Raw genomic sequence first — 24526 nt, 5'->3', positions numbered from 1 at the left:
ATTCCAAACTTTGCTAAACTTACTGTACCTTTAACACAGCTATTACGTAAGAAGCAACCGTTTGTGTGGGGAAGGGAGGCTCGAGATGCGTTTGAACAGTTGAAATCTAGTTTCCAAGATGATAATGTACTAATACATCCAGACATTGATAAACCATTCATAGTAGAAGCAGATGCTTCTAGCTATGCGTTGGGGGCTGTGTTATCTCAAAGGGATTCATCAGGGACCTTGCGTCCCTGTGGATTCTATTCCAGACAACTAACACCTTTTGAACAAAATTACACCATCTGGGAAAAGGAATTGTTGGCTATAAAGGTGGCTTTTGAGGTGTGGCGGCACTGGTTAGAAGGCGCACGTCATCAAATCGTGGTCAGATCTGACCACAAGAACTTAGAACATTTACAGACTGCCAAGAAATTGAATCAATGCCAGATTCGATGGGCCTTGTTTTTCTCTAGGTTCAACTTTAAGGTTCAGTTTGTGGAGGGGAAGGTTAATTTAAGGGCGGATGCTTTGTCTCGTAAACCAGAGTTTAAAACTTGCGAGCAAACAGTGCGTCAGACAATATTACCAACTGCTTCTTTATGTGTGGTAGAAAACGAGTCTGGGCTACACACTCAGATTCTAGAGGCTCAAAAGAATGATAACTGGACTCAAGAAAAACTCATATTGCTTTCGGTAGGGACTCGTACTGTGCTACCTCATTTACAGGAACAGGAGGGGGTATTGGTGCGTAATGGGCAAGTTTATGTACCGGCGGGTTCACTCAGGTTGGAAGTAATTAGGGCACATCATGATGAGCCGATGGCTGGGCATTTTGGTAGATTTAAGACTGTGCAACTTATTACCAGAAATTATTGGTGGCCTAAAATGCGACAGGACATTCTTCGTTACTGTGATAGTTGTGCAGTATGTCAACAGAGCAAGACGCCTGTCGGGCACCCTAGGGGATTATTGTCTTCACTGCCTGTTCCTGAAAGACCCTGGCAAATTATTTCTATGGATTTCATTTCTGATTTACCTAGGTCTGGGGGTTACACGTGTATCTGGGTGGTGGTAGATTTGTTTTCTAAAATGGCTCATTTTATACCTTGTTCAACGATTCCGGCGGCTCCTACATTGGCTTTACTTTTTACGAAGCATGTTTTCCGTTTGCATGGGGCTCCTGAGATTATTGTGTCTGACAGGGCTCCTCAGTTCGTATCTCGTTTTTGGAAGCATTTCCATGAGTGTTTGGGAACCAAGTTGAATGTGTCCTCTGCTTTCCATCCGCAAACGGATGGACAATCTGAGAGAGTTAATGGACTGTTGGAGCAGTATTTGCGCTGCTTTTGCCTGGAACAACCTGGTGATTGGGTGAAGTGGTTGTCGGTAGCTGAGTTTGCTTATAATAACGCTACGCATACGTCCAGTCGACACACACCATTTGAGTTGACTTATGGTTTCCATCCGCGGGGGGGAGTGGCACCGTCAACCAATGTGGTTTCTTCTGATCCTGTATATCGCTCATCTGAAATGGGTGCCTTACATGATATCGCTCGTAAGTTGTTGTTAGAAGCCAAGGCAGCTCAGAAAACTCAAGCAGATCGACATAGGCAAGCAGGGGAGGAGTTAGAAGAGGGGGATCTGGTTTGGTTATCCTCTAAGTATATAAAACATTCTGGGGGAAAGTTTGGACCATGGTATTTAGGGCCATTCCCTATTGTTAAGAAGATCTCTTCTGTGGCGTTTAGATTACGTTTGCCGTCCTCTCTTAAGGTCCATCCTGTATTCCATCGCTCTTTGTTAAAGTTGGACACTTCTGGGCAACGGGATACTGTAGCCGCGGAGGTCTCTGCTGTGTCTCCACCTTTGGAGGGTGAGGCCTTTGTGAGGGGGGATAGTGTTATGGTTGAGCCTTCGGGCTCCGGTAATAGAAGAAGGGGTCATAAGACTCCTCGAGAGTCAGACTCTTTCGAGGAGCATGAAAGAAAATGGCTCCGGGATTTGTTTACAGACCCGACAGATGAGGACTCATTTGAGGGTTTTTCTGAGGGTTTGGAGGAAGAGATGGCCAGCTCGGAGGAGGACGACATGGAATGGACTCGTGTGAAAGAGGATTTGGGTGTTGGGGAAACAGGCAATGAAAGCATGGGAGGTGATTGGCGGGTTGCAGGATCAGACCCATGGACTGGCTGGAGGGATGGAGCGGGATCCACAGCTGGGGATGCTGTGGGGCGTAGTCAAAGGTGCTTAAGCTCTGATGAGGATGATGATGTTGGGGCACCTGGAATTGGGATGGCAGCTGACAGCGATGATGAGCTTGAACTGGGATAAATTGGGGTTTGGGACCAATGTCTAATTGCGTTGGGCAAGGTAATCTGGACGGACGCTTGGGCTTTTGTTGGGGAACTTCCTGAAGACGGGTGTGATTCGTTACTGGATACGTAAGTTTACCAAGGACACTGGGCATCGACGGCGGGAGGAACTGTGCGGGGTTTTTCTCTGTGCAACTTGTGTTTAATCTCGATAGCTTGGACCTCCGTCGTCTTTTTGACGGGCAATATCTACTCGCACTGGATTGACGCTGCACTGACTGACTTCGATTCTGGATTATCCCTTCTGCTGGCTATCGGTGAGACCTTTGGATTTCTAGACGACTACGCTTGGCTATTGACCTCTGGACCGGATTGGGACCCTGCTGACTGCCGTTACCCTGACTGCTGTGCCTGGACCTGGATATCGTTGGCCGCTGAACCTTAAACTGAATCCTGACTACAACCACGCTTTTCGTTCGCTGCAGGGAGGAATAAACAAGCCTGGTTTATTCTCCTGCTGTTTCTGAGTAGCAGAGAGGAATCTGCTACCAGTCTGTTGTTTACATTCTGACTCCTGTTGATCCACTTTTGTTTGCATTGTTTGCCAGGCTGAAGTAAGCACTTTTGATTTAATCCGGATTATACTTCTGTTTAACCCGGTTTATCCCTTTGAACCGTTTAAGCTCAAACTGAGCTGTTTTTTGTTACTTATCACACTGAAGTCAAGTGTTTGCCCTGTTCTTTGTTTCCTACGGGCGTTTTTAGTTCTGTAACCTCAATAAACTGAGTTTTGTTTTACTCGCTGGCGTTCTGTCTGTGACAGTAGCCATCTGCTAAATGAAGTCCATATTTCTTTAATTTTCTTCTGTTTGTCTGACCATGTTTTTTACTTCTTATAATGTCCGTAATATCCAGTTGTATTTGATTCCACATATATTCATACCATTTTTCAAGTGTCCATTTCTTTTTATCCTTCCACCCCCATGCTATTACTGTATGTGCGGCTCTAAACATTATCATCATTAATTCTTGGTCTTGGCCTTTAATTCTTCTGTCCCCATATATCCCTATTAACAGAATTTGCATATTTATATCAAATTTGATTTTAGTATGTAATTCAACCTGGGTTAGAATTGGGTTCTAATTTTTTTATGTCTTCACATTCCCACCATAGATGAGAGTACCATGACTCCCTACTCCCACAATGCCAACATTTGGGATTTAATCCCTGAATCATGTGTGCCAGCTGAATTGGTGTTCTGTACCATTTCGTAATTATTTTCAGTTCTAATTCCTTATATTTGTCTATTTTCCTTATTTTCATTATATAAATCTTTAATTTTACTATATCCCATCTGTTTTAATTTTTTTATAATACTCCTGTCCTCATTATTTCTTAAACTACCTATCGGGGCTTCTTTTGATAAGTATGGCATCCATTTCTCTTTCCATTTTCCCTATAGTTTTAATGCTATTTCCTTGGGCCTATTGTTTTTCCTATTCCCTCTTTTACATTTTTTGTAAATATTCCATAGTCTCCTTGATTTTTATTTACTTCATTCTCTATTTTTATCCACTCCTCTTGCTTCTCCTCTACCAATTCCAACAATGCTTTCAGCTGGAATGCTTAGTAGTATTCTTGTAACTTCGGTATTCTCCATCCTATTTCTTTATTGGATCTATACAGCTTCTTATTACTTATTCTTGATTTTTTCCCTCCAAATATCCACTTCCTTATTTCTCCATCCCATTTTTTGAATTTTTGTTCTGAAATCTCCAATGGTAGAGTTCGAAACAAATACAATAATTTGGGGAGTATACACATTTTAATTGATCTAATTCTCATTGAAATACTTAAGTTCTTATCCTTCCAATTAATCATTTGTAGCTGTATCCTATTCAATGTCTTCTTATAGTTATAATCCCAGATCCTTGTTGGCTTATTAGTTAAATAAATTCCCAAATATTTAATTTTGTTTTTTACAATGTGTATATCTTTTCTTTTCCGGAACTCTTCTAAAATTCCTTTCCCCAGGTTAAACCCCAACAGCTCTGATTTTGTGATATTTATCCGTAAACCTGAGATTTTATAATAATCTTCCAATATTACTTCCAGTTTTTTCAAGGCGTCCAGTGGATTTTCTGTGATTATTAAAAAATCATCCGCAAACAGATTCACTTTTACTTCCTCCTTTCCTGTCCTAAATCCTGTTATTCCACCATTGTTTTTAATTCTATCTGCTAAATATTCTATAGCCATTGTGAATAACATTGGTGATATAGGGCACCCCTGTTTAAACCTCTTTCAATGTCTATTTTTCTGGAATATCCTTCATTAACTTTTATTTTTGCTACTCCTTTTTTATACATTTCTCATATAACCTCTATGAATTCTTGTCCCAATCCCAAATTCTACATCCTTTTAAATAAAAGGTTATGATTCACTGTTTCGAATGCTTTGTATACATCCAATTTAATGAATGCTATTTTTTTCTTACTTTTCTGTGCAATAATATTAAGCAAATTCCTAATTGGATGGCTGATATTTCTCCCCTTTATAAATCCATATTGGTCTTCCCCTATCACTTTTGGTAATAAATCCTTTAGTCTATTTGCTAATATTTTAGTAAATGTTTTGTAATCCTCGTTTTATTTATTTACAACATTTCTATCCCACCTTTCTCACCATAGGGGACATTAAACTAATTGGTCTATAAGAATTTACTTCTCTAGGATTCTTCCCTGGTTTGATAATTATTATTTCTGCCTCCCTCCAAAACTCAGGTAATTCACCTCCTCTTATTATATTATTAAAAACTATTGCCAATTCCGGTATTAGTTCTTCCTTCATTTGTTTGTAAAACTTTACTGTGTAACCATCAGTTCTGGGTGATTTTGCTTTTTTAAGTTTCCTATTACTTCATCGATTTCCTGATATGAAATAACCCTTTGTAAAAAAAAAAATTGTCCTCTTCTCTCAATTTTTCTCAGACCCAGTCATTGCCTTGCAAATTATTTTCTCCTTTATATAATTTCTGGTAGAAATCAGCAAATATATCCCTTATACTTTTATTGTCCTTTACCAAATTATTTTTTCATCAAATATTTCTTTCACCCTTTGCTTTTCCTTTCTTTTTTTTAAAAAAAATAGTTTGCCAAGCACCTTACTGAATTAATATTTGCCCTTTGGAAATTGTTTTTCACCATTTTTTCTTTTTTCCATATATTAAATTTATCTATCTCCTCCAACTCCCCTTTCAACTTATCTATTTCTTTTTTTTGTTCTTTTTCATACCTATTCTGAAGGTCCCTGTACTTATCTCCCAATTGCTTGATTATTGTATTTCTCTCTTGATTCATACATTTCTTCTTGGCTATTTCATTCTTTATTAATAGTCCTCTTTCAAAGGCTTTCACTGTATCCCAAATAATCCCTTCTCTTGCCGTATTTCTATTAAGTTAAAATGATCACTTTTACAGTAGATCAATTCTGTGAGATTTTAGTAGAGACAGCTGAGAAATCTGCAATGGGAATTCAAACTTCACCAATTAAAAAACATGTGTTGATAAAATGAGTCAGAGTGGGGAGAGACCATATGGGCCAGCCAATCCCATTATGTGAGTGGGAGGCCTTCTGGATCTTCTGAATATACAGGAAGTTTGGTCCTGCTTTTCATGGGGAAGGCCCTTGTTAAGAACACTTAAGAGATGAAGGCTCCAGTTCTTCCAATGTAGTTATCATGCAGGGAGTCCCGTTACATTCTGTACAAGTCTGAGTAATTCAAGATAGGGTTGCCTTCATGGCTGCAGTTCTGCAAACTGCAATTGTTGTGTGCCTTCAAGCCATTTCCAATTTATGACAACCCTAAAGAAAACCTATCACAGGGTTGTCTTGGCAGAATTTGTTCAGATGGGGTTTGCCTATGCCTTCTTCTGAGACTGAATGTGACCTGCACATAGACTATTTACATCATTGAACTTTGTAGGATTGTATGCAATCCTAATTGTATGCAAGATTGTATGCAATCCTAATTGTATGCAAGATTGCAAAAATGCTGCATACATTCTTCATATGAGAAAATAGAAATTTGTTTTATGTTTAGGGAATGACACTGTTTTGATTAACCTTTCAATCTGGCTATTTGTTTTAATACAAGTATAACTCAGACACCACATTTAGTTGAATGTAACAACAAAATAAATTTTTGAATTTTGTCTGGAGAACCAAGTGACTCAAACTGAGGTAAGATGTGTTCTAGATTTGTAACATGTGTTGTAGTAATCTCTCCCACTTACATAACTTACTCTTCATTTCTTGCTAAAGCCACTTTGGATTTCTGCATAAGAGCCTGTATGTCATTTCTTTTCTCTTCTATTTCATGGGTCATCACTGTTCTCTTCCTCATGCCTTTGACTTCATTTTGCAAAGTCTTCATGGGAGAAAAATTAATAAGCAGGAAGACATTTCAGTAAGTGAGAAGGATAAGAGCTGTGCGTTTGTGCCATTTTAGAACTACAAGATATTGTATGTCCATAATTTGTCATTTACTGACATTAATTTCCATGACTTTATGTACAAGTCTTTATACTTCTAATATAAATTATCATGAATATCCTCATGGAATAAACAGAGATAAATGCAGAACAAGGTATTATTGTGCATTACAATCCACTTCACCTATAAGAGCCTTTTCTGGATTCTTGCATACATCAAACAAAAATGGCTACCCATATACCACAGAGAGCATAGAGCAAAAGTTCAAAACTTGAAAAAGTCCATTTTATGAGGTACAGCTCCATGAATCATACACCAAGCAGAGCTGTTTGTAATGGAAAAGCAACATTTTCAAGTTCTGGTGAAATTATTCTTGATACTGTGAGTAGGATACTATTGCCCTCTAGATTTTGTTGAATCTAACTCCCATCAGTCCCAGAGTACATGACTACCAATAGTAAAGGATAAGGGGAATTTCAGTCCAGCAAAATGTGGAGGGCCACAGTTCCCAGTCCCTGGTTTATATTACAAATCACTTATCTTGGGCAGAAGGAGGGTTTTTCTTCATGTTCAGAATATTAGGTACACTTGGATAGTGACTCATCAATCAATATTTGAAAAGTACTCAGAAAAGTAGTGTGTTTATGGTGGACTGTGCATGGGGTGCTTGAACAATGATAACACATCTGCAGTCTGGTACACACATACAAACACACATATCAATATACAAACACATGAACACAATTGTGATGAGCACAATATTTTTAACAGGATCTGAATGTACAACAGATGCAGATGTCTGGAGAAAGATATATAACTTATAGAGTTATGTATTTTGCTATTAATAAAATAGGCTTGATAGACAATCTAAGTCTAACATGAATGATACCCTACATACAAACAGACCAGATATCAACATGCTGCAGAATGAGGCAATATAGTGATCTATACCATTGCGGACTCTGTTTTTGAATGATCTCCTAAATAATTAACTTCCTGGGAGAAAAATTCTAATTTGGTGTATAGTTTTTCTCTTTGTCTTATGTTTTACATGAGTGTGTCTATGCTTCCTAGAGGTCTTATGTGAATTGTCAGATATACCGAATTTGCACTGCCTAGTGTTATAGTTTTTTTTTTTAAAGTGCAGTAAAATGCCTTGTGGGAATGCATATTTTCATAAAGGGGGTATGAGTGGAAATACACACACACAGTGGCTAAACATTGGGGGAAACTGTTGGATTATGGTTGTATGTGTATGAAATGTAAATCAAGTGTTTTCTGCTGTTTTGCAAGAGTATGTGTTTCAGTAATGAAACAGTTAACAGCAGGCTAGTTTTGACTGACAGCGTGTTGTGACTGCTATGACCTATCAGGCATGATTTCCGGCTTTGGAGGTTGGAACTTCCTGCAGACTGAGAAATGTGTTTTTCTTATCTCTGTGTGTGTTGAGCTGGTGCTTGCCGAGCAAAGAGGCTGAAGAGAATGCCAGCTCAGGGCAATGGCTTTTGCTGTGCTTTGAAAATATGTATTATAGATATTGAATAAATGTTTTTGGACTTCAGACTACAGATGTCTTTGAGTCTGACATTGAACAGAGGAATTGGTGTGGCAGATGATTGCAACCAATTCATCAGGGTGCTGGAGTTTGAAGAAACCCACCTGGCACGCACCCTGACCTCCCACGCCGACAGAAACATATTTGAAATATATACAAAAAACCACGCATTTCAAAAATAAAAATGAATATTTTACTCATAAAATAAATGCAAATTTTCATGCAGAATAAAAGAAAATTTATAAATCAATCAAGAATGGGAGTGGATAGAGCCACCACTGGAGAAATGAGAATATGATTATGTTAAAACTTAATGTTAAAAAATTGGCCATCTTTAGATTTATCCTTCCTGAAATTTGAAGCAGGATAATTTAATCTACTCCTTCAGGCTGTACAATTTCATGATGGATATAAGGAAACATCAAGTAAGGTCAAACCTTAGAAATAAGAGATATCTAAGTGCTGTGCAGTTTAAAAGCCATGCTAGTTATTATGTATGGCCATAAGAATCTATGTGTTCTATGAGACCATTAAAAACCACCCATTTCAATTGGTGCAATCCAGATTTCATCAAATTACAACTCTTAACATTCCCCAACAGTGGTTGTCCAGGCAAAAGCTGCTGAACTATACAGTCAATATTATCTGGAAGACCTCTGCATTTTTATCCTCACTTTACAAGAAAGGAGGTTTCACTGAAGAACTCAAAATGTTAGATTTGGCATACACTGGTAACAAAAATTACATTACTCTGTATTGCACTGTAGGCAGAGACTCCAGCAGGATCACCATATAGAGCTCATATTCATTCTGTAAAGTAGAATTGAGAATATTACAAAAATGTCATTCAGATAATTTAAAGCACAGTGGCCTGAGGATTGTTTATTTGCACTCTGTGCTTGTTGTAGGCTGTACCACACCCAAGAGGAGAGGCAAAAAGGAGGGGGGACCCATAGAACTGACTATATGGTTGTTTCTGGGGCACTATCACACTACACAATTATAGTGCATTAATTCCACTTTAACTGCTATGAAATATTAGGCTATGTAGAATTGGTGAAGCACTAAAACTCTCAGATAAGATTAGCCCTTCATATCCATGGATTCTCCATCTACAGATCAACTCCAAAAAGCATCGTTTGATTTCCAATTGTATATAAGGGACACTTTTTTTTCTTATTGCATATAATAGGACTTGAGCATCAATGGATTTTGGTATCTATGGGGAGTCCAGAAACCAAACCCCAGTTGACACAAAGGGCCCCTGTAGTTCTAAATACCTATCTCTAAACGGCAAATTCCAGAATTCAATAGGATACAACCACAAAAGTTAAAGAGGAAATCGCATTGGAAAAATTGTCCAGGAGGCCTTGAGGAACAACAAAATACATTTTTTTAAAAAATCTGGATCCCCCCCCCCCTTGTATTGGGACTACCTGAGACATGCATTACAAAAAAACCCCCACACAAAACAAGCAAAAGATTAGCCCACTTTAGTTGCCATCCTTTGTTTCCAGATTATTAGCAGTGGGGATGTCCTGTTTCTCTTTGCTTTTGTGTTTAAGGCTTTCTGCTAAATGCAGTGGTGTCAGTAAGAAGCACCTGATAAAGTATTATTAAATTAACCAGATTCCAACATAATTTTACAGCTGTCAACTACTTAAGGACTGTGCATTTCATTAATTATCTCACTTTTATTTAATTAACTGGCCAACTAATCCCATGATGCAGAAACTTGTGTAGAGAAGCTAGTATTGCTGTGTCCAATGAAACATAATTCCCATAAGAAATTACAGCCTCCCTTGTATAAATGTTTGCATAGATGTTGCATAGGTGAAAGCTTCATGTGAAATGTTTTCATGTAACTCTGTGTGTGTCTATGCATGCATCGTGATTGACAGGAATGAAAAAGCACACTGAGGTTAAAGTGCCCAGTATAACCAGTAGCTTGCTGTTGTTATATGTATTCAGTTGGATTTTGAGGTATAGAGAAGGCAGGCATACTCCATTATGCCTTGGTCCAGAAGAGACAAAAGTTCTTCCTTTCCATTTCCACTGTCACTGTCCTGGCTACAGAGAAAGAGAAGAAGAGCTAACCACAGCTCCATCATACTGAAGCCCAGAAGTACATGAAAAGCCCTCTGTCCATCCCAAATACCATTGACCTGGTCTTGTAGGGAGAAAGTGAGAAAGGCTGACACAGCTCTATCATGTGTAGGTCCAGTAATAGATGGGGGCCTTTCTTCATCCCAACTGCCACTGCCTTGACTTAATTTCCTCCCATACTGCCATCCCCCTTTCCTGTATGTCTTGATTAGATTGTAGACCTAGGGCCAGGGAACTGTCTTGTTGTTCTTACTTGTAAAGCACCATGTACAATGATGGTGCTTTATAAATGAATGATAATAATTCAAGTTGACTCCAGTGGTGGAAAAATACATCATATGATTGATGCAGGAAAACACGATAATTGCCTAGTCTGAGACAGTGTTCATTCCCACTCTTCTCCTCTTCTTGCTCCTTTCATGTGCAAATCCTGAGACCACACATAGGAAGGGTTAGCAGAAACTTTATCCTGTTTATGACTTTCCGTGGCCCTCATTATTGGCCTTCTGCTCCCAGGTGAAAACATTTTTATGGAAGCAGGTCTTCCCAGACAACACATAATAGCAGCTAGCTCGGCCAGACTAGACTCACATGGCCAATGACTTGGAGCTCTGTGTCAGTTAATTTAATGTTTTAATTTGTTAGGACAACCTCAGTGGCTTGAGGTGTAGATATTTTAATAACAATGATATGTAATTATTTTGTTGCTTATTTATATTTATGTAACTTGTGTATTATGTAATGTGTGGATTTATTGTTTATATGTTGGGTGGGTGGGTTGATGGTTTTTTTGGATTATGTAGTTGACTTTTTATTTTTGTATACTGCCTTAAGTCCCACCTGTGGGACAAAAGCGGGATAAAAGTAGTGATGATGATGATGGTGGTGGTGGTGTCCATGATTGGCCCAGAGGATATCTGAAAGCAAGAGAAATCTGTGCACATATTATTCTACAGATGCAGACTCCTATAAGAATTCAAATACTGCATGACCTAGGTTCAGATTTTGCCTGCCTAGGAAACTGCAATGGTTTCGCAATTTTTTTTAACAAAGTAGTAATTAATGTCCTTCTGTAGAACAGATGTTCTCAACCTCTGGGTCCCCTGATGTTTCGGCCTTCAACTCCCAGAAACCATTACAGCTGATGAGCTGGCTGGGATTTCTGGGAGTTGTAGGCCAAAACACCTGGGGACCCACAGGTTGAGAACCACTGCTGTAGGATATGACTTCTAGTGATGTCTGAGCAGGGCCGGTTGGAGATAAATTTAAATATTAAGCGGGGGTGCTGAAAAGCGCCCCCCGCCGGCCCCGCCTCCTGCGCCCTGGCCCCGCCTCCCACCCAGCGTGCCCTGGCCATGCCTCCCACGCTGCGTGGGAGGCGGGGCCAGGGCATGCTGGGTGGGAGGCGGGGCCAGGGTTGGCCCCGCCTCCCATGCTATTCGCCCTAGCCCCTCCTCCCACGCAGCGTGGGAGGCGCAGCCAGGGTTGGAAAGAGGGAGGCTTCGCCGCCCGGGGACAGGAGGAGGGGATCCCTCCTCCCCTTCCCGGGCGGCGAAAGGAGGAGGCTTCGCCGCCCGGGGACGGGAGGAGGGGATCCCTCCTCCCCTTCCCGGGTGGCGAAAGGAGGAGGCTTCGCCGCCCGGGGACGGCGAAAGGAGGAGGCTTCACCGCCCAGGGACGGGAGGAGAGGATTCCTCCTCCCCTCCCCGGGCGGCGAAAGGAGGAGGCTTCGCCGCCCGGGGACGGGAGGAGGGGATCCCTCCTCCCCTTCCCGGGCGGCGAAAGAGGGAGCCACAAGGCCAGGGCGCACTGGTCGGGCGGCGGGGCACCGTCAGAGCGGTGCCCCGCCTCCCGCCCAGCCTGACGGCGCCCCCCGGGACCTGCGCCCGAGGCGGCGGCGTCACTGGCCTCTATGGTGGGGCCGGCCCTGTGTCTGAGCACAAGTTGTGTGCAGAGAATGGGGCATTATACACCTTCTATAAAACATAGTTTTTGCAAATGCTCTTTTAAAATCAATATTGTTACAGAAAGGTTGTCTTAAATTACATAGAGCCATGAGATTATCTGAAGACAAATGAAAACTTAAATGGCAATGCAGGTACATGGTACACTACATTGATCATAGGAACAACACATACTTTTACTTCCTTCAATACATCACCAAATATCAAAGAGTTGTTGCAGATATCTTCAAACACATCACTAACAGCTTGCAAACGGTAAAAATGTGGACGATTGCAGTCGCAGATATACTGGAGTGCCTGAAAGTGAATCAAAATCTTTCTCAAAAGATGTATTCCAATTTAATAACTTCCTTGCTACCAATTGCTGAAATATGAATTGCAGACAGCATTGTTCCACACATATCTGACCAAATGTAATATATTATGCCAGTAATGGCACTACCTTTCTGCAGTGGTGGAATTGCATGCATTGGTTAGGCAAATAGCAATGCTGATGGCAGCAGTACAAATCAGTGGGCCCTAGAGCAAATGAAGCTGAACTCTCTCTAGAAGCCAAGATGACTAAACTGAGACCATCATCCTTTTGGCATATCATGAGAAAATGTGACTTTCTAAAAAAGGCAGTCATGCTTTGTAAGACAGAAGCCAGTAGGAAAAAAGGAAGATGGCATTGCAGATGAATAGACTCAATCAACCAATTCTTGAGTCTGCATGCCTAAGCATGACTGCTGATGCCAGGGTGACCAGAAGGTTTCTCATTCATAAAGATTCCATAAGTCAAAATCAACCTGACAGAAGGTAATAACAGTACCTAGCATGCATACTTTATTGAGGATTCAGCAGTGATTCCTCCCCCAACATTTCATATTTCAAGGGTTTTCATTTTAAAGGGAGTATATCTGAACTGTTTGCCCATCCACTGGCTTGTTTATTTACCTGTGCCAACCTCCTTTCATGGTGCTCTGCTGACTTGCTTCCTATATAGTCATTCTCAAGCAAATCCTGCTTGGCAATAAAATCCTTCTGAACTTGCATGAACTTGTGGAACTGGTCCGTTTTGGTCACACCAGCCAAGTAGGAAGGAAAGAACTGGTATTCATTTTTACTCTCTCTTGTGACACAAAGCCGACTACTCCTGGTTGGTCGGTATTTGAGCATTTTCATCTCTGGAATTTCTAGCTCTTCCCTTATTAGTTGTCTCTGAAATATATCAGATCCCTCCTTTGTTTCTTCTTGATTCTCTTTTCTTTGATGAGTGAAAGCAGCAGCAGCACCAAATGAAACACGGGATGGCGAAATTGAGCTGGCATTGGATGCCTGAGATTGCTGACATAAAAATAAAGCAGATTTGGCCCGGGTGGCAATCTGTATGTTACTTGCCTTCCTAGATGCCTTCCTAGATGCCTCACTGGGTGCAGTGAATTGAGGTCTTCTCTGGAAAATTGAGGCAGATTTTTGAGAACTTCCCCAATAGTTGTGCTTTATCAATTCTTGGGGCTTGAAAAGCTTGTTGTGGTTTAGGTGACCTGAGGTGTAAAGCTGAATTTCAGCTTTGTGAGCCTTTTCCACTCCATCTAAAATGTCTGTGAGTTTGTAATTTTGCTTCTTTCCTGCCATGTAGGATGTTATTCCCTATGATAAAAAAAGAGTTCGCAAGAACTGAGCAGGCCTTTCTGATGACTGAGACTCTTGATACTCTCTTATTCATAGGACCACAATAAACCATAGATGACTTAATGACAATTAGCAAAACATCACAGTAAAAGTATACAAACAGTTAAAATCTAATTGAATTATCAATAGAATTAGCCCCCAGATGGCGTAGTGGACTAAGTGACTTGAAGGTTGGGTTGCTGACCTGAAAGCTGCCAGGTTCGAATCCCACCTGGGGAGAGTGTGGATGAGCTCCCTCTATCAGCTCCAGCTCCATGTGGGGACATGAGAGAAGCCTCCCACAAGGATGGTAAAAACATCAAAACATCCGGGCGTCCCCTGGGCAACGTCCTTGCAGACGGCCAATTCTCTCACTCCAGAAGCAACTCCGGTTGCTCCTGACACGAAAAAAAAAAAATCAATAGGATTAATAGCCATTTAAAACACATAGGATAAATCTTATTATTAGTATTTACTATAACAGAGAATTGAATCAATAGGATTTACCAGTATCTTTACTCACTGTTCAACACTTGATTTGGTGGGTGTACTTAAGTTGAAATGATATGTGGAAATGTATGTGTGTAGAACTGATTAACAAACAATGAGAAATAATGTTAACTGCATTTTAAAAAAATTAACTGTGGTTAACTTCATTCTTCTTGGATCCAAGACAAAGTAGAGAAGCAGTGTTTGTTTGTTTTTAATCAGTTCCCTGCATCTCTATGTCTGTGTGTGTCATATACATTTATGTGATGTGTACTTGATTTAATTAACAGTGAGAATTTGAGTAGCGTTTTTGAACAAATGTGGACACTTGCTATGATCCCCTGCAAATCTGGTACAGCTGAGTCTCTGAATCCACGGATTTAACCAATCACAGCTCAAAAATATTCCTCCCAAAAACTTCTCCAAAACAAATTTCAATTTTGCCATTTTATATAAGATATGCCATGTGTCTATGTTATTGTATATAATGAGGCCTGAGCACCCATGAGTTTTGGTATCTGGGGTAAAACGGAGGAGGGATCCAGGAGTCAAACCCCAGTTGATAACAATGGTATCTCACCATTCCACCTGCTGTCCCGAGACTGCAGATCAGCAGAAAGCACTATACCAGCACTTCAGAACAATGGTGAGTGGACTTCTCTTGTTCATGTCCTGCCTCATGCATAGCAAGAAGATATATTTTAGGGCTAACCTGAGATGAGAAATAGGCAAACCATCACTCTTTGAGGAGAGCATTTCGACACATATTATAGTAACCACGGCACATATATAGAATTGGGGAATATTCTTCGATAGTGGGAACCTTAAATAATACAAAGAAGAAGCACATAAACTAGTGGTCAGTAATACAAGTCTCTCAATCTTCTGCACTTATTTTGATGGAGGTGGGAGGCTGTTAAATGCATGTAATTCATCATAAACCTATGACATCTGATGAAATGTGGGTTCAATCTACATATCTGAACACACACATATTTAAAGTATCCCATCTAATCAGTGTTTTGAATTAAAATAATATTTTAGGCTTGAAATGTCTCGGCTATGATTCTTTTTCAGTCACATGGACTCAACTGTAAGAGTTTCTGATTATAGATCTGTGGCCACAATATCCTTACAGAAGCATCAATCCATTGATATAATTTCTTTACAAGATAGATCATTTTGAACTACTTCAAGGATATCACAAATAGCAGGAGGTGAGTGACTGAAGCCCTCCCTCTGTCACTGAACTGCAACTTCCATCACTCGATAATCATTCATGAAGAATGTTAGGAGCTGCAGTTCAGGACACCTGCCCATTCCACTACTGTCATTTCTGTTCAATATTTCTACACATCTGTAGGACTGCACTTTCCACAGTAAAAATAATGGGGTGTGTTTCTGGGACAAGCAAAGCAGAGAAGAGGCCACAATATCTACTTGCCAGCCCTTCATCTTTTGGTCAGAGGTTTCTAACTTCTTCTACTCCAGATATTTTGGACTTCAACTCCAAGAAACCCTATCCACCTTGGCCAACTGTTTGGAATTTGGGAGCTGAAGTCCAAAAATTCTGGAGTACCAAAGATCAGGATCTGCTGTTATATAAAGTTAAATGAAGAGCTGACCCCACTAAATGATAAGGCATTCAAACTTGGATCTCTCAATATAACACAGTATACCTGATCTGCAAATCTGGCTCCAATCAACTTGTTACATCTGTATTTCAATGGCCATCAAGCTTTTGAAGAATGAGGGTGGAAAGTGGGAAAACAACATATGGTTTGCTTATTTACTTCCCACCTTTTTGTCAGCCCTGGGATGCAGGGCAGTTTACAAAGTTAAAACAAGTAAATATAAAATTTCCCATCACTAAACCATACGATAAATCTTTAAATAGAATTCAAAGGTATTTCAAAGCATATCACTAAAAAGAACAAATATTGACATGATATCATTAAAAACCCTTTCCCCCAAAGCATCTAATTCTCAAAGGCCTGTCAAAACAGAAAGGTATTTGTCTGCTTCTGGAAGGACACCATGGAAGATATCAGTTTAAACCTTCCATAGTGCGGGTTCCAGGGACTTGGAACATCCACCTAGAAGATCCTTTACCATATCCCCATATACTAGTGAGGGTGGTGGGAGAAAGAGACAGACCTTCCTTATAGATAAAAAGACCTGGATAGGCATACATGGGGGAAAGTATATATAGTAAACCTTCTATTCCAGGCTGCTTCAGAAGTTGTACTAGAACTTCCATCATCACTGGTCATACTGGCTGAAAATGATAAGAATTGGAGCCACTCTATAGTTACTCCCTCAAGAGCTTATGTTGCTGTGGCTAGAAACATTCCCTCACAAAATAAGTGCACACATACATTTAAAACATCTTTCCAAGACAGCCAAACTTCTCCTTCTTTCATGTTAAATTAACCAATCCAATTAAAAAGAACATATCCTAATGCCAATTTAAGTTTCAAGTAAGATTGGTGAACTCCTTTGCTCATTATTACTCTTCCACTGTGGACGAATTCAAATAACTCTGCCTACACTATGGAACACCACTCCATGCCAACAGAAAACAAATAAACAAAGACATGCATGCTCCCCCACCCCCCACTGCAAATAATGTGACAAATCTATAACTGTAATGCACAGATGCCTTTTAACTGGGTCTTAACTTACATTTCCCAAGTTCCACAAAGTTTCCAGCATGACTGTGACTTTTGTGCTGGTTCGTTTCTAAGGAAACCAATCAAACATTCCAAGTTCTCTTAAGAGTCTACAGCTCTTAAGCAATAATGAATGACTGAACAGGGCAGATCAGAAGCAATGGTATTCTTTTTCTTGACATGAGATTTTGCTTTCCCTTGCAGCAGAACATATTCCCTCCCTCCCCCTCTCCCTCTCCCTCTCTCTCTCTCACACAAATACATGCATTCATAGACCTTTCTCTATCCTATTTGTTAGCTCAACTGGTGGAAGACTATGATCTCATCAGATGGGGTGGTTTTCTGTGGCATGTGCCAGTTTGTCTTTACTTTTGTGACTGAGTCTGCCAGCTCTCATTCCATGACGTAGAACTACTTCTGGCAGGGCTCCATCACAAAAGTAAGCTTCCTGTGTTGTATTGTATCAACAAGTGGAAACCAGGTGGCCAATGCTTCCTGCATAGGATGGGGCAACAGGTAAGTCAGGCAATGTGGAACATGAGGTGACAGGTTCCCCATGTCCCCTGCGGGGCACCACCAGATTCACCATGATGTCCCATCTGATGAGGTCATGTATCTTATTGTTAGTCCAACTCCATGGGACTTGCTGAAATCATGCCTTGTTAAGCTTCTATTGATTCCATTAATTTACTTTGTTAGTGACTATACCTGTTGGATTCCGCCCTAATTTGGACAACTCTATAGTACTGGAAAGCCTTTCTAAAGATGCATCTAAACTGTAGAATGAATGCACTTTGACACCACTTTAACTACCATGGCTCAATGCTATGAAATCATGAGAGATGTAGTTTACAAGGTCTTTAGACTTCTTTGCCTTTCCAGACTAAAAATTACAGGGTTCCATTACATTGAGCCATGGCGTTTGAAGCGATGTCAAACAGCATTAAATCTACAGAAAATATGTTCCCTAAGTTATTATATTGGCAACATTTTTTTAAAAAGTGGGCAAGGTCAAATTGCGATGAATATGTCAAATTAAGCTGCAGTTACTTTGGTGTAAGGCAAGGAGGATGAAGTGGTGTATGACTTCAAACAGAGCCTGAAAAATGTGATCTGAAAGCTAAGCAGGGTCAGGTCTGCTAATACTTACCCTGTTTCCCCGAAAATAAGACATCCCCAGAAAATAAGACCTAGTAGAGGTTTTGCTGAATTGCTAAATATAAGGCCTCCCCCGAAAGTAAGACCTAGCAAAGATTTGTTTGGAATTATGCCCGCCAAACAGAACAACAGAGCATGCAGGATCGGTAAATGTACGTACCATAGAGTGTTGTACATGGAAATATTAGTTCAGTAGAGTCTCACTTATTCAAGCTAAACGGGCCAGCAGAAGCTTGGATAAGCGAATATCTTGGCTAATAAGGAGGGATTAAGGGAAAGCCTATTAAACATCAAATTAGGTTATGATTTTACAAATGAAGCACCAAAACATGATGTTATACAACAAATTTGACAGAAAAAGTAGTTCAATACGCAGTAATGTTATGTTGTAATTACTGTATTTATGAATTTAGCACCAAAATATCATGATGTATTGAAAACGTTGACTACAAAAATGCCTTGGATAATCCAGAGGCTTGGATAAGTGAGACTCTACTGTAGTAACAAGAAATTCTTGATAAGATTCACAATTTGTCTGGTTATGCTGATTTGTGATGACAACTACTGTACAGTATATAATAAATGTTCATTTTTTGTTCAACAATAAATGTGAATTCTTCTTCATGGAAAAATAAGACATCCCCTGAAAATAAGACCTAGCACCTCTTTGGGAGCAAAAATTAATATAAGACACTGTCTTATTTTAGGGGAAACAGGGTAGTTGGGAAACTGCCAATTAATACTAGTACTGTATATTTCAGAGGAAGGAACTGAGTATTCCTTGTTTAAAAAAATCCCATTGAAGTCATGAGTTCTAAAACTAACCAAAAAATTTAGAGAGAATCTTGTAGAGAAAAGTTTATCAGGGTATCAGAAATAATTACCTAACCTGTTTTGTTGTTGTCGTTAAGAAGTCTTCCTTGTTGGCCCAGATCTGTATTTGTTTTCCTTAGAATCATAGAATCATAGAATAAAAGAGTTAGAAGAGACCTCATGGGCCATCCAGTCCAACCTCCTGCCAAGAAGCAGGAAATCTTCTTGGAAGGGAGTTGGACTGGATGGCCCACGAGGTCTCTTCCAACTCTATGATTCTATGATTCTAAGGAAAACAAATACAGATTTGGGCCAACAAGGAAGACTTCTTAATGACAACAACAAAACAACTTAGGTAATTATTTTTATCTCATGCATAGCCCTGACCCTGCTTTCACAAGTATTGATAGAGGCAAGCTGTTGGAGAGGATGTCAAATAAAGTGTTATTAAGCAAATGTTTAAAGGTATTTTAAAATTTATATATTACATCTCAAAAATATTTCATTTTTAATTTTTATGTTCATATTTTCATATGTTTGCCCTGCTTTATTTTATTCCATGTTTGCTGTTAGTTGCCTTGAGCCCCTCTATCAGGAGAAAGCCTGGTAAAAATAAAGTAAGTAAATAATGACAATAATAATATAATCATAATAACAACAATAATAAAAATACATGTAGTCATCATCTAATATCCTTTTCTCTCAGGAATGCATTAAAATCACAAACATAACATGTGGCTATGTGTCTTATGCAAGATATAACTTTTCACACCATGGCCATGAAGACAAAAGTAATGGAAAAAACCATTTCACTTAGTGAGCCCATTTAACACGATTGCCTCATGGCTTCTAAGTTGTGTAACCACTCAAGCAGATGGCAGTACGAGAGTGAGCCAATCCAAGTTTTGTTGAGCAGGTGGTGTGACCTGGGAACAAATCTGAGAAGAGTTGTTCTTTCTTGTATTCAGGTCACAGAGACAATCCACAAGACTGGGTCATATTCTTTTACCATTCTCCTGGGGAAATCAGCACAAAGACTGGAAGATGCAAATCAGTCAGCACTAGTTAGATACAAAATCTTGATATGCCATGCCAAACTCTGCAAGGAGAAAATTTATGGCCATTTATAACCCAGTGATAGAAACAATCAGCTTTGCATATTTTAAGTCACTACCCTTACTTTGGCACTTTTACATGAGCGATGGTATTTTTTCTCTCACTCTACATTCCATCATGGATATATCATAGTACTTTTTCTCTCCTAGAGCTAAGCATAATTTCTCATTCATTGGTTTTACAGAATTACAGAGTTGGAAGACACCACAAGGGCCAAGAAGTCCAACCCTCTGCCACATAGAAACAAACTCCTATGTGAAAGAACTCCTGACAGATGACTTTCCAAACTATGTTTAAAAACATTCAGTGAAGGAGACTCCACTACAATCCAAAGGCAACATACCCCACTTACCATCAGAAAGTGATTCTTAATGTTCAGGTGGAATCTCGGGCACAACTTCAGCATTGACACCGTTGCACCTTGCCACAATTACAAGCTATCTCTATAGGTCTTTAGTTTTATCTCATTGTATTATTGTAATGGGGCCAAAGACTGTTGAGGTTATTAATACATCAAAATTGTAATCTAAAGTTTAAGAGAATGTAGAACTTTCCCTTTCATTCTGGAGGTAGTTCTAGAGCAAGTAAATGCTACTCTTGTTTGCTTTCTTACTTGAAAGTTTCAGCCTAGGAGCAGAGGTGGTCCATCAGCGAGGCCAATTAGGCCGTTGCCTGTAGCGCATTGTTCTCCGGGGCGCCGTGGAGGCACCCCGAAGCAGCTGTGGCAGCGGCAGCTCAAAAAGTGATCACCATGCCGCTTTTCTGCTTTGCAGAGTGGAGATCACCTTCCTGGCCAGAAGGGAGGTAATCCCCACTCCGCAAAGCAGAGAAACCCCACTTTTCTGTTTGGCGAGGTGGGGATCGCCTCCCTTCTGGCCAGAAGGAAGGCGATTCCCACTTTGCCAAACAAATAAATTTTCTGCATGGCGAAGTAGAGATTGGTTCCCTACTGGGCAGAAGGGAGCCGATCTCCACTTTGCCACCCAGAAAAGCGGGGTTTCTGCATGGTGAAGTGGAGATGGGCTCCCTTCTGGACAGAAGGGAGCCTATCTCCACTTTGCCAGGCAGAGAAACCCCGCTTTTCTGCAGAGCCCGCCCTTCTGAAGCCCGCCTCGGCCCTTTGGGTGGGCTGGGCGGGCCTTCCAGAGCCCGCGCTGGGCCTTCTGGAACCCGCATCAGCCCTTACAGTGGGCCAGGTGGGTCTTCTGAAGCCCGCGTTGGGCACTCCGGAGCCCGTGTCTGCCCTTTTGGTGGGCCAGGCGGGCCTTCTGGAGCCCATGTCGGGCCCTTTGGAGCCCGCTGCTGTCTGTTGGAAGCAAGACAAGTGGGGTTTATTTATTTGTGGAATAATGTCCAGGGTGAGAGAAAGAGCTCTTGTCTGTTGGGAGGCAGGTGTGGATGTTGTAATTAATCACCTTGATTAGCATTTAATGGCCCTGTGGCTTCAAGGTCTGGCTTCCTCTTGCCTGGGAGAATCTTTTTTTGGGAGGTGTTAGCTCTCCTTGATTACTTCCTGTCTGGATTTCCCCTGAGTGTTGTTCTTTATTTAGGCTTTTCCTTAATTCCTCATTATCCAACATTTTCACTTATTCAATGCTTTTATTTTGATTTATTGTTGGTTTTGGGGGGGGTGCCAAAATTTCTGTTTGCCTATACTTGAAAATTACCTTGGACCTCCTCTGCCTAGGAGTCTCAGCTGCTCTGAATGTAGTCATTCTTTTGTTGCTTCCTGTCCTCAATGTAGCGATTCAAATCTCAGCAGCTTTGAAAAAAGCTGTTCCCATTCTCAAAGATGTGCTGTGGTCTGTTACTCTTGCTGCAGATTTTGCTAGTTGTGTTGAGTACATCTAACATAACGAAGCAGCTTCCTTTAGTAGAAACCATGATCTGATTATATGGTCGTTTGGAAAGCCTGACACCTGGTCACTGAAGCCAAAACACATTTAAATTAAATAAAAATGAATACATATTTAAAGCAACCATGAGGTGATCACTCATGATTGCTTTAGCATAGACGTGAACTGGGAAATGTTTCAATTTCTTACTCTTGAGCTAAAGGGCTAGTTTAGGAGATAAGCCTTTAAGCAGCCATCATATTCCTCATTTCTTTAGAGAAAGTCAACAACTCCATTTTCTTTCTTGAAGAATTCAGTAGTCAAAGTATAAATAGCACAGATTTCAAATGTTGGTTAAATGGGTGGATGGTTAAGGACACACAGGTGAGTGGGAGGCAGTGGTTCTCAACCTGTGGGTCCCCAGATGTTTTGGCCTTCAGCTCCTAGAAATCCTAACAGCTGGTAAATTGGCTGGGATTTCCGGGAGTTGTAGACTAAAACACCCGGGGACCCACAAGTTGAGAACCACTGCATTAAGAGATTGTGATGCTCTCTTCATTCAAAAGAATTACTATTATTTTGAACCCACTGGTACCAATTGGTATCCCAGGGAAAGATATCCCATGGCCAGAGTGCCTCGGGAGACATGGCCTTTTCCCATGCTCTGGCAATGTTTTGTTCCCCATATGGAAAATAAAAGAGGGGGGGCAACAAACGCCCCTTGCTTGTGTAACATTAGATCCAGGTCTTAAATATCCGTTTCCAGTTAGAACCAAAAATGATGCTTAGGACTTACTAGTGTTATGAATTTCTGCTTTTCACCACATCAAACTATTTGTATTGAAGCGCTGAAACACATATGGACAAACATATACACACAATCCACTCAGAAATTGTACCAAAAATAAACACAAAATATTTTTTATAAAAACTTCTGTATTCTGCAATATTCACAATGTTTGTATATACATATATGTATGTATAATTCAATTAAAATTATGAGTAATTCTAAATATATTATGTATCATACATATATTTATATGTATAATCATATATCCACAGAAGATGCCTTGCTGTACTACAGCCAGCTGTTAAAGCAGAAACTGATTTCACAATAGGACCCGCAGATAGGCATATGTTCTGACTGTCTGGTTTTGCAAATTTATTTACAACATACCTAGATCATAATAAATGATTACATGTTCTATTGTACAAACATAAGAGTAAAGATCTGGGTCTTCTTTTAAAATACAAAGACTGCAAACATATCATGTACAGTATTTATAATTTATAAATGTAGAGTTAAGACCCTTTTAAATTATTGCACTTGCAGTATTTATTTGTACAAAGAGAGCTTTCTCAACATTGGCTATATATATATAATGTTTTTTCTCTCAACTTCTTAGATATGCTAACCTTGAATCATGTTACTTTGGAGTTGCCTCTTTTCCAAACAACCTATTAGAAAGTGGGTGTACATGGATGAAAACTACAGATCAGTTACATTACTAAGGTTTTGAGGGCATGATAGAGTAAATACTCATATTACAACTGAGCACAGTTTTTGGTCAGCAAGCAGAATATTTAAAAGAAAATTAGTGTGATGTGCCATTTTAGTATGGAATAGAAGCACTATTATCTGAAATTCTTAATACTAGCTAAGAATTGACCTCTTGTCTGTGTATAAAAAGCACCTGCCTTGCAAGTGGCACAATATGGAGACTGCACCACAGAAATTTTATATTTCCTCAAAGGGTTAGAACTCCACGAATAATTACAAGCCTTTCACACTCTTATGTAGTGTTATGAAGACATGTTAACACTACCCATACAATATAAATGTTTCTGTCTTATCCAAACAAAAAGGTACCAGTATACCAGTTAGTGTCATGCTGCATGTCCCGTGAATGGTGATCTGTACCTTTAAAAATGTGTTGTCCGATTTAAAAAAAATACTAATATTGTACTCTTTCATCCTCTCCACTCATTTAAAAAGGATCTTACTTAGAGTAGTGCCATCATCGATTGAAATGTCCACTCTGACAGTTTGCTTTGTATTTCAACCTGTTCACAGGTTACTTGGTTCCTTAGCTTCTGATTATGATGAACTAAGGTCTCTGCACATACAAATCACTTCTCCTTTATCCTCAAAATTGTTAGGTATGCATTTGGTTAAACCATAAAGTTCTGCATTACATCAGAGTCTTTCCCCCATTCATTTGTTCATTTTTATCGACAACATGGGATACAGCCAATGAATGAAGAAGTATTCAAGCTTGATGCTCGCTTTTCAGATTTCTGTCTAGGGCTAGGTAATAAGTAAATCAGCATACTTCTTTTCTTTTTCTATTTTTTTTCTTCATCTGAAGATGT

The 24526-nt window shown here is 39.9% G+C and overlaps 1 protein-coding gene and 1 long non-coding RNA gene across 6 annotated transcripts in view; one reads left to right on the top strand and one right to left on the bottom strand.

Annotated features, from left to right (window-relative positions):
- c1h6orf118 (chromosome 1 C6orf118 homolog) overlaps positions 1-17333 on the bottom strand; it is a 33800-nt gene extending 16467 nt beyond the window's left edge. Inside the window, exons 1-6 of one of the 5 annotated variants that reach the window (XM_008120315.3) lie at positions 17245-17333; positions 15140-15271; positions 13354-14049; positions 12592-12714; positions 9098-9157; positions 6603-6727 (exon numbers count right to left, since the gene is read on the bottom strand). In XM_008120315.3, coding sequence (XP_008118522.1) covers positions 6603-6727; positions 9098-9157; positions 12592-12714; positions 13354-14049; positions 15140-15142 — 1007 coding nt within the window. In that variant the 5' untranslated portion in view covers positions 15143-15271; positions 17245-17333. Of the gene's footprint in view, positions 1-6602; positions 6728-9097; positions 9158-12591; positions 12715-13353; positions 14050-15139; positions 15383-17244 lie in introns of all 5 variants that reach the window. The other 4 variants (XM_062976391.1, XM_062976397.1, XM_003227162.4 and 1 more) reach the window with 4 other exon arrangements.
- On the top strand, positions 17327-20769 carry LOC134297808 (uncharacterized). The gene is made up of 3 exons (XR_010004681.1): positions 17327-17394; positions 19776-19819; positions 20503-20769. It is a non-coding gene; the product is annotated as an uncharacterized LOC134297808 (long non-coding RNA).
- The last annotated feature ends 3757 nt before the right edge of the window (positions 20770-24526 follow it).

Source organism: Anolis carolinensis, chromosome 1 (genome assembly GCF_035594765.1).
Source record: "Anolis carolinensis isolate JA03-04 chromosome 1, rAnoCar3.1.pri, whole genome shotgun sequence".
Taxonomy (NCBI): Eukaryota; Metazoa; Chordata; class Lepidosauria; order Squamata; family Dactyloidae; genus Anolis; species Anolis carolinensis.
This window is presented reverse-complemented; position numbering and strand designations above follow the sequence as displayed.